A 10,955-nucleotide genomic window follows, 5' to 3' on the forward strand; every position below is an offset into this window, starting at 1 on the left:
AACACTCCGACGATGGGAGGTGCCTACATCTATTCGTTTGGCATTGGTACTAGCCCCGGTGGTCGTCGAGCTGCGCAGCCGCAGGTGGACGGTGGACTTTGAACGGTGAAGCGTGGCGGCCATGTTCGCGTTCGCGCGTGACGCGCAGTAGATAGGCTGCTGGCTGTGCGTCTAAACGTCTGGGCGCGGAACGCTGATGACTGAACGTCGAATGCCAGATAGTTCAGAGATCCTAGTAATCTCCTGATTGTAACACGTGAAATGCTAACGGTGACTGGTGAGCGGTAAGTATTTTGAATTTGAACCAGGAAGTAAATCGATGCGTGAGTGTGAGTTTAATGCTCAAAATTCGTACGTGCACAAATGTATCCTTCCATTCTTGAGTGTCGCAGATGGACCAATGATGATTGAGTGACTAGTTACTCAGGGCGGCCAACCGCTTAGTTCAGTGATCGAACTACAGATGGACAGGTCAATTCATTCGAGTGGGGGCCACGCGATTAGGACATCCTCCTCACTTCTCACAGTCACCACCACAGTCCACGCTAACTAGACCTTCGAAGGTGAGAGCGTGGTCATCTGATCTCTGACCTCTTCGAGACGTCGCGCAAGTCAACAATCAAATGAATCGTCGTCCTCGCCCTCGCCCTCCCATACTTGGGGAAGACATGCGCGCAGCAACATCAGGCTCATAGTGGGCCACGCTTGTAGCGCATGGACGCTAGGCTTGCGCAAAGGCCAGATCCTCTGCCTATTCGGCGACTCACCCTCCAGCGGGGTCATTGCGGGGATCATGTACTTTTCTCGTTGCTAATGCGTTGTGTGCAACGGCAGTGGCCAGCAGACACCTGGCGAGTACCGCGCTGTTCGCCAGCTCTCATCCCATCCTCTCCTTGAGTAAACTTTCCTTCCAGGACCCAGCAACGAAGCGTCCCCTATTTTGGTGAGAGATGCGCTTGTCATCGTGAGTGGCCTGTATACAGCCGAAAAGATTTATGTACGCTGTCAGGTCAAGTCAAGACTCGGGAACAACAAGTGTCTGAAACAGCATTCTCCGCTTGCTTGAGGTCATAAACAATGCGCCGCATCCACCGCATGTGACTGCCCGTCCTTGCACATCCTCTGTGGCTTCGAATTGATGAACACGGCCAGCTGGCTCATTGCTCAGGTGTACATGGAGCAATCGGGCCCAGCACATGTGACCATGTGAGCGGGGAAGTTGTGAGTACGTCATGAGTTATGAACGATGCCCTGCAGTAAATAAATGAACCCAAAAGGCGACGCTGGCGGCTGGCTGCTGACGACGAAAAATCTGGTATTTCAGTTGTCGACGCAAATAACGTCAGCGTCCGCGACACAGATTGCGCATCGTCAGACATTCACAAATAAGGTACCGTGTCAGTCACGACCCAGGACCCGCATGGCTTGCGTTGCGGACCGCTCCTGCTACATGCGTCGGCCCATTCTTCATCAGCCGATCGGCTTCGAGTCTCAGACTGCTACGTGAGTACTCCCATAATCAAGTTTGCGTTGACGAGCAAGCCGGGTCGCAAAACGGACTCATGAAATTAGAATTGTTTGGTGAAATAGGTTGCTGCATGTTGCATGTTGTTTTGCTTACAGCATGGCGATGAACCATGCTGAACGTTCGACGCTCGAATGTGAACATTCAAATATGAAATCCGAACACTGGACCCCTTCGGTGAACACTCGCCGCCTGTGCGTCCGAACGCCCAATCAGCCTTAACGAGCAACGGTGACACATACAAGATGCGCGAAGAGTCGGAACTCCAATCTCAGCAAAGGTTGTGCTGTTCGCGAGACCTGTCGCAAATCGCAACAGGGTCGGGACACACTTTCTTCCTTCTGCATTTGATACCAATCACTCGTCATTAGTTCGGGTCGGCGCAATCTGGACGTCACCGCAAGCCACTGGACATCGCATCATGCAGCTTTTATCGCACTTCATGCGGGCGCGTGCTTGCCTTCTCGAGCTAAGCGACATGGTGATTTGCTCGGCGACCTGGGATATTGTTGATCTTTGATCATCGATGACAATATTCGAAACTTGGATTTAGATCCACTTACATACACGAGAACTTCCTGTTGTCGCTTCAATCTACATCATGTTGCTCGTTTTGGATGATAGAAAAAGCCCGAGCAGCGCTGAAGCGAGCTCAGAGCTGGACTGCTGGAGTTGCTGGACTCTTGTCATTCTGGATCCCGGAGGAAGCGACAAAGCAAAGACTGCGGCCCCTGCTCCGCAGCTAGCGACAGGGAAATGTCCAGATGCGTTGATCTACTTGCATGTAAGCATGCAGCACAATACACTAGACAGAAATTACTGCCGCATATGTATGGAGGGAAGTTGTATTCAGAATTGCGATAAATGCAATCTATCATAAGAGCGGAATACTAACGGTGATGCGATGATAATGACGATGTGAGAGAAACTGGCAATGAGCTCCAGAGAGGTGCCAGGCCAAATGGATTGCAGAAAAGTCAGCTTTCTGTCCTTTCATGAAGAAGACACAACAACAGAAAGAGATGTCATGCAGAACGAGAGACCTGGGGAAGGCTGGAGAGAGAGCGTCAGAGAGACACATATAGAGAGACAGATGTGAGCTCGGAAGCTAGATGCTGCCCTCTGGCGCGCTGGCAGCTGGTTCACCCTGGCACAGACTGTTACCGGAAGCAGTCGCATCGATGCAGTTGCACCGTCTGTACGTATGAGAATGGATAATGGATTGATCCGTGCTCACTACCAGAGCCGAGTGGCTCTTGAAGACTTGTCGATGCCCGAAAAAGGCAAGAAAGACAAAAAGCAAGTGTGCCCCTGTAGGAGGCTGTCCGGCTATGTCTGTACCGGTCAGCACAGTCTACAGTCTGTGGAGTGCTACCCGTCCAAGCTCGCACTCCACAGGAGGAATAAGAACATTCACCACCTCACAGATGCGTACTGTACATACTAATTAGCACGACATACACACGAAGCTGACATACTGGGCGCAGAACAGAGCCAGACAGGACATTGTGGAGGCCAGAGCATTGCCAGAGCCTGAACTACACAGTTCTGATTGTGTGCCAGACTCTAATTAGCATCGATCACCCTGATCCAGGCGACATTGTCGCACTACTATGACTCTCGCTCATCAAGGAAGGACTTGATGAAGGACCGACGAAATGATGAGCTGGGGGAATCTACGACTCTCCGAAAGCCTGCAGCACGTGGCTGAGTGAAAAAGACGATACTTGATTATCAAACCATGCGACTCTCTCGACGGATCTAGAGTTGAGCGAGATTTCCGACACATGTCGAAGTAAGTCTTGCAGTGCCCCGAAGCGAAAAGGAAGGAAGCTCGGCGAATTCGATCTCTGCGGGCTGCCCAGTACATTAAATGCACAGGAGTGCATGACGCCACCTCTGCTGTTGCCTCCTGCCGCCACTGCTGGAACAGCAAAAAAACGTTCTTTCTGAGTGGTGCCACAGGGCGCGGAGCTGCAGTGTCTCCAGCCACCAGGCGTCGCGCTCGCGAGTCACGTGGGCGTAACAGGGCACGGCGACGTGACGTCGAAACTCGTTTGGGGCGGTACATCGTGAGCGGATCAAACTGAGAAATATCTACATACGTAGGTATATGTGAAATGTTGGATAGAAAGAGGGATGACATATTGGCCACTTGCTACGTGCCACACGCGAGTGTCTAGTCTTGTTATGCCCGTTCCGCCCTCTCCGAAATGAAAATCGTGCATCCATCGGTACGTACAAATGCCCGGAGTTCCATAGCGCGGAGCTGGGCAGCAGCTCACATCCGCAACCAGAGCATTGTCTGCCCCAATACAGCAAGTAACTATGAGAGGCGCTAGAGCAATGCAGAACATTCACTTCCCGAGTGGCTACCTATTCCCGAACTACCTAAATGGGATTCCCAGGGTTTCGCCCCGAAAAGGGTTTAACTTTCTCCAGAGGGCTAGAGCATGAAGAAAGTGACTGTCTCAGTAGAGATTCCCACAGCGAGGACTGCCAGCACTGTACCAGAGGAGCTTCACCCTATTAAGCAGAGTTCAATCAGAAGGCAAAGAACCGAGACAACCAACCAGCGAACGAACTGCGAGCAGCCACAGAACATTGAACGACCTAGGCTAGTCTGCTGCTTTTCTCTGTGTTGCAGCGCTCGAGGCGGCTCTGCAAAGACTGGGACAGAAGGAAAGAGAGGGGTGAAGAGCAGCGGCTCTCCGCATTGGATGAAAAGTGAATAATTCGCCCCTCCGGTCTCGGTCCGAAGTCACTCAGCCTCTCTTCTCCTGCGCCCGCTTCTCGCCCTCTCGTCACCGCTTCACTACCTCAAACTCGCCGAGGCGTTTCCCCAGCCAGTATAGTCTGTCGTGCCCCTTGGGGAAGCGTGTGCGGCCTTCTCTTATAGGTAGCTTACCCTTCCGCGAGGTATCTCGCATTGTTCTTTCGAATCGTCTGCCCCTTCTTCATGGACTCGACATCAACGACAACGAAGATGATATTTTATTGTTGATCGTATCTAACGAAAAGGAAAGGCAACGCAGAGACAAGCAGACGGAGGAGTCATTCAGTTGTCTCTTGCAGTCTGTGCATCACCTTACCACCCAGCCATCTCCAAAGCCCGTCGCCTAGTGAACTCGCCAATTCCTGTCTGCGGTTCTCCCAAGGCCTCCATTTCCCCCTTTCGGAAAACTGCGTCAGAACGAACACTGCGATAACATTTTCATTCATAGCATCAAGCGGCTCCAACCTCGCAGTCGCCGCTAGCTCCTTCCATCCTGCCCACGCTCCGTTTTCGGCTGGATCCAAAGCGTATTCGAGCGAATTGTGATCATCTAGAGCTCGTCGCCTCGACCTCGATCATATACTTGACCTTCTCAGGACGGCTCCATCCCATTATTGTCACCACTTGCACAACGTTGTTCTTAGAACAGCTCTACGGAATTCGACCATAATGGCAGCAGTAGCAACGCAATGGCCCACGGCTGTTGCGCCGCTAGAGCCACGGCACGGTCGAAGCAGCTCGGCGTCAGGTGCTTGCAGCACCCAGCAAGTGCAGCAATCGCACCCGCACCAGCAAGCTTCTTCCCCACGACTGGACTTTGACCGCTTTTACGGGCATAGAGGTATGTTTCATCCTGATGCGTGCATAACATGCACGAGTGGCGACTGATACTGTCATACTCCGTGTTGGCAGAACTGTCCGAGCTCTGCGAAACGGTCATCTCCGCTCTGTTTGCATGCCCTCTGGACTCGGCGGCTGCATCGGCAGCCTGCAACGGTACTGGCACCAAGGCGGGACGACAAGCGCCGCGCCTAGCTGAGTTCATCGCATATGCGGTGCATCGCACCCGGCTGCCTCTCGCCGTCACACACCAAGCTCTGTTCCTGCTCAAGAGGCTCAAGGCACGTTTCCCTGCTGCCAGGGGCTCAAGTGGTCACCGTCTCTTCATCTCTGCCTTGATGCTGGCGAGCAAGGCGAGCTGCGATGATACCTACAGTAACAAGAGTTGGACCATCGTCGGCCAGGGCTTGTTCTCGCTGCGAGAAGTGAACCAAATGGAGCGCGAGCTCTTTGGGTATCTCGGCTTCAAGGTCAACGTCAGCAATGAAGACCTCACACCATTCGTCGCCAGCCTAAACAGCGGGCGGATCAACGAAGCTATCTCCACAGTGCCAGCGCTAGCGCAGACTTATGCGGCGCCATCAACATCGACAGTGCCAGTCTCATCACCGTGCATTGCGACAGCACCAATCACGATGGCGGTAAGGTCCGAGTCACTCAGTACCATGCCACCACACGCCACATACGAGTCCGCCTCCGTTGCGAGCTCACCCTCACTCGTCGGGCCACACCGCTCGACTAGCCACCGCACTCGGCACCAGTCCACTGCAGAGACAGTCTCGACCTTCAACAACCGCGCGTCCATCTCCGGGTACCCGAGCGCTATGAGCCGCTCGTCATACTACGCCTCTGCATCACACCCGCATATGTACCACCCTCATCACTACGCGAGCACACTGCCGGCAGCGTCTTCGCCACGAGCAGCAGCGTTCATGCAACGCAGCGCCTCGGCGCACCACGAGCGGACAAGCAGCGCTCATGCCTTCCAGCAGTACACAATGGGTTTGCGCGAGGCATCTAACAGTGCACCGCCTGCATCTATGGTGCCAGCGATCACACCTCCTGCTCTTTCGCAATCGTACTGCATGTCGTCACCGTCATCTTCGTCCTGCTCGTCGCTGCGGCAATCCTTCTCTGCCGCCTCGACCGGCTCTTCGTTCTCCGCTTCTCCAAGCCCGAGCCTCATCGGTGGCAGCAGCTCGGCAAGTCGGTATTCTTCCTCCCTCTCCAGCGGTCGGACGACTCCAGACCTGGAAACACCGCCGACCGAGTTTGATGAGGATGCGTGCTACTCGGACTCTTCCGTCTCGCCTGTTGCACAGGATGTTGACGACGCGGCGTGGCAACATGGTGGCAATACACGCGCCGCCTCCCACGGCGCATCGTATGACGGTCGACCGTTCTATGCAGCGGTGCAGCAGCACGCTCACCAGTACCAACCGTACCGTGGTGACAAACATGATCCGACAGCGGCTATGCTAGCCAACTATGCGCCGCAATGGTCTGCATGATGACGGACACTTGGTTTCCATTACCTTCCTGCGCACAGTAGCATCTCGCATTTTATTCCCGCCTCCGACTTTTTTGCTTTTATTGTCGTTGGCCTTTTCGCCTGGTCCATTAAGCATCTCATCAACCAAAAGCCGGAATCCAGACGACGCACAGCACGTTGCAGAAAACAGGACTCATCTGTTCTTTGGGTTCTTGATTTCTTCAATGTTGTCTGTCTGGGCAACTCGGGGAGGGTCGAAGGTCCGCACGCTCAATAGTGTAAGCAGGGCCTCGTGCATCTCCACTGGTCAGCCTTATCGCGCTTTGCGGCGATTCATTTTCGGCTTGATCAAGTCAACTGCTCCAGCCTGGACCTACATCTCAACGTGATCGTCGTCCTCGTCCTCATTATCAACACCATCATCTATCAATTGCTTTATTAGACGCGTGAGACATGCGTCCATACCACACTGCACATGAAGCTAAGCGGTACAAACACCGCAAGCTCAAGGTTTCAGAACGAAGCTTCTCTCCTTGCAGCAACTTTTAACATTTCATCTCATCCGTCACTTTCTCTCAAACATGGAAGGCCCAAGGGCGTAACGGGCTTCGGGGGTTTACAACATGGTTCCTGTTCTTCTATGAAGGGTGCCTATCGTCGTCGCTAGCGCCTGCGCTTCGCCCGACCCACCAAGCGGGTTTGTTTCACCCTGCATTGCTTCTACCATACTCCGCGGCGACATATCTTCGCTCCTTTCCTCTTCCACCCAGAAATGTCACCGTCATACCAAGGCCTCTGGATGGCACAAGGTTCACGGCCCTCTTCTCCGATGGGAGGGGGGGCCGACTTGGCGCCTCGAGGTTGTCCGTGTGTGCTAGAATGTACCATTTAGCTAGCTAGCCCCTTTGCAAAAGCACGAATGACATCGTTGTACTACTACAATACCTCCGCTCTGCGCATGCCTCTCGCTTGGTCTATAAAGCTGCTTTGCATAGTTGCACGGGGTCAGTCCCGCAACGGCCCCGGACCTCATGTGCTCGTCTGGGTTTTACCCGGCGAAGAAATAGAGGGGGCAGGAGCCAGTTCGAGCTAGCAACACACTCAGCTAGCGCTTCTTGTGTTTACCTCTAGAATACATACTCCAGCCTGGCTTGGATGCTCAGGTCAACCATTTGACCGCTCGATCTTGAGACTCAACCTGGCTGCCTCATGTTCGCTAAATGCGTCCATGAGCAGCCGTGCGACGCAAGCTAAACGTATGCACGTACACTTCTACAGACAGACCGCGCCTATGATCAATCACCTTGAGATGGCTGCTACTGCAAACAAAGACAACCACAGTCACAGTTGAGATCACGGACTGGCCGGAGTTCAAAGTGGCGGCGGTCTGGTGATGTCGATGATTTACTTTGTAGGGCTGTGCAGCTGTGGGTCACCGACTGGAGATGAGTGGGCACAGCGGCGCAGCGACCGCACAGAGTCTTGCTGGGCCTTGTGGAGAGCATTGCCGACCCCCGAGGCGGAACTGAAAATCAACGTGATTGCACCTCAGCTGTTGGAAAAGTTCGCGATGGAACCTACTCGAGACTTGGGATCGAATCGAATCGACCTGCTCTCGCTCCAGAGCCCACAGGCATGGGACGAAGACAATGAAACGTTGTGGATTGTGGAGACGACGGACTGCTTTTTGTTTGTAGGAAGTTGCAGTGGCAGTCATCAAGGTATCGTGATGCTACCATACACCGTTAACCGCGGCTAGGTAACCCAGGGGGGTTACGGTTACAAACGTCGCTTCGATACCCCTCCATCGACCGCCTGCTTCGTCTGACTGAGCTATAATCACCTGTAGCGCTCCACCACCGAGGTCGTCAAGCGACCTTACTACGGACCTCACTACGGGCCGTGCCTCGCGCACAAGTAAGCCGCCAGCTCAACAGCCCTGCTTCCTGTTTGCATGGCTTGCTCTTTCGAGTCCATTTAGCATAACAGCCATCATGACACCACCCGGCTTAGATCAGAGTCAAGCCGGGCCGTCGGACCTCAGCAAGTATCAACCCTATCCGGATCAAGCGCAACGCAGAGGCGGAGACAAAGGCTTCGCATCGCCCGAACTTTCCTCATCCTTCAGCACACGCTCTACAGATTCAGAGGAAGAATGGCAGAAGGATCGACGCTATGCAGTTGTCGTCGATGCTGGTTCCTCCGGCTCGCGCATGCAGGTCTACTCGTGGAAGAATCCGCCGGTCGAAAAGAGCCTGCGCGAAACGAGCTCCGAGAGCACCAATGTGCTACCTACCGTCGAGAAAGGCACGTGGGATGAGAGCAAAATAGATTGGCAGCTTAAAGTCGAACCTGGTGAGCCCTTCTCTACATGTCGTGCGCTCTCTGTATGTGCTTCAATAACACATCGCTCAATCTGCAGGCATCTCAACGTTCGGCAGTCATCCTGAAGATCTCGAACCTTACCTCTCTAAATTATTCACATACGCCTTATCAATCATCCCAACGTCAGAGCAGAGTCGCACACCGGTCTACATGCTTGCGACAGCCGGCATGCGTCTGCTTCCTTCGTCGCAACGCAATGATATTCTGGCGCGTACATGCTCCTTCATCAAAGAGAGAACGCCTTTCGATGTGGGTGTCGACGCAGAGGGTTGTAAAAAGCATGTGCAAGTCATTACTGGTGAGGAAGAAGGTCTACTCGGCTGGATTGCCATCAACTACCTGATGGATGGTTTCCAGTTCCGAGAAGGTCCCGGTGCAACCACTCCCGTCACAGTCGAAGGCGGTGGCGGCGGCGCCACGAAGGAAGTCGATATGGCCAAGCAAAAGTCCACATACGGCTTCCTTGACATGGGCGGTGCTTCCACGCAGATCGCTTTCGAGCCCAGCGCCAAGGCGCTTGCTTCGACCAAACAGGGACAGATGGCGGTGGACGGCCTGGCGACTGTTCGCCTTCGAATGCTTGACGGGACTGATGTCGAGAGCAATGTCTTCGTCACGACATTCCTCGGCTTTGGCACCAACAAGGCGAGAGAGCGCTATGTGGAGCAGTTGGTACACGTCAACACACAGCAGACCAGTACGTCCGGTGCCGCTGCTGAATCAAATGCACATACTGCGGCACTACCGGACCCGTGCCTTCCAACCGGCCTTGTCCTCCCCGCCGATTCCTCGCCCCATGTCAGCGTAGTTGGAACCGGCTCTTTCCAAGCATGCATGGCTTTCCTCAAACCGCTGCTGCAAAGAGAAGCGTCCTGCTCGCATCCTCCCTGCCTCTTCGACGGTGTCTATGTACCTCCAATCGACTTCAGCGTCAATCACTTCATCGGTGTAAGCGAGTACTGGTATTCAACCAACGATGTCTTTGGCCTGGGCGGTGTGTACGACTGGGCTGGCTTTCAAAAGGCTGCAATCGCATATTGCTCGCGTCCTTGGGAGGAGCTAAAACGAGACTTCGATCGCGGCAAATGGAAAGGCAAGAACGTCGATCAGAATCGACTGCGTATGCAGTGCTTCAAAAGTGCGTGGATGACCACGATACTGCATGAAGGCATTGGTATCCCACGCATCAACGATCGAAAGGGCAAAGGCGATGGCGAGGATCACGCGAAAGCGGCGCAAAACTTGGCGAACGATAAGAATCTTTTCCAGAGTGTCAACGACATCCGCGGCCTCAGCGTCAGTTGGACGCTCGGCAAGGCTATACTCGAGGCCAGCCGGGGTATTCCGAGCCGGCTAGGCCAGCTCCAGGGCGACGTTGCGGGTCAAATGGACACGGGCTTAAGCAATGTCCGTCCAGGCCCTGGTAACTTGGTGCATGCTTCGCCGTTCACGGGAACCGGGATCGGCAGAAAAACAGATGGTGCATACATTGACAGGATCTCCGGCGTGCAACTCAGGCCGAACGTGGAGAGCTTGCTGCTGGTGTTCGTGCTCGCCATGCTGGCACTCAGCGCCATCGCGTGTAGCGTCATCAACCGCACACGCTCTTCCCGTGCTCCGCGGCCGAGCGTCCGAGGTTGCGCGTATGCACTTTTCTCGCTCTTTTCCGGTAATGCCAAGGGCAAGGGAAAGGGAAAGGGGAGGCGCTATCTTTACGAGCGCATAAATGACGAGCTGGCTCTATTCGAAGAGGGTGCACGTACCACGCTGCCACTTGGCAGCAACAGCGAAGTGTCATCCGAAGACGATGACGGTTTCGTCAGGGAGCACCGACACGGTGCTGCGCAGCGCCGAACACAGCCGGGAGCTGTAAGCTTCTTCCTGCGCGCCCTCTTGCCGCCTTCGTGGCGAGCTGCGCTCGTTCGTAGTCTGCGGTC

At 54.3% G+C, this 10,955-nt stretch overlaps 2 protein-coding genes across 2 annotated transcripts; both read left to right on the forward strand.

The window, feature by feature from the left end:
* The first annotated feature begins 4,859 nt into the window (after nucleotides 1-4,859).
* On the forward strand, nucleotides 4,860-6,880 carry K437DRAFT_73894 (uncharacterized protein). Its single transcript, XM_013388981.1, has 2 exons — nucleotides 4,860-5,142; nucleotides 5,214-6,880. Exons 1-2 carry the CDS (start codon nucleotides 4,971-4,973, stop codon nucleotides 6,650-6,652), a joined length of 1,611 nt encoding a protein of 536 aa, XP_013244435.1. The 5' UTR covers nucleotides 4,860-4,970; the 3' UTR covers nucleotides 6,653-6,880.
* Nucleotides 6,881-8,263: 1,383 nt separating this feature from the next.
* K437DRAFT_233737 (nucleoside phosphatase GDA1/CD39) lies at nucleotides 8,264-10,365 on the forward strand (the record flags this gene model as incomplete). Its single annotated transcript, XM_013388982.1, has 3 exons — nucleotides 8,264-8,988; nucleotides 9,056-9,411; nucleotides 9,460-10,365. Coding segments are annotated over exons 1-3 (1,623 nt in total), but the record flags the coding sequence as incomplete, so codon positions are not given.
* Nucleotides 10,366-10,955: the final 590 nt, after the last annotated feature.

The sequence above is a fragment of the Tilletiaria anomala genome (assembly GCF_000711695.1).
Source record: "Tilletiaria anomala UBC 951 chromosome Unknown K437scaffold_20, whole genome shotgun sequence".
In the NCBI taxonomy this organism is placed as follows: domain Eukaryota; kingdom Fungi; phylum Basidiomycota; class Exobasidiomycetes; order Georgefischeriales; family Tilletiariaceae; genus Tilletiaria; species Tilletiaria anomala.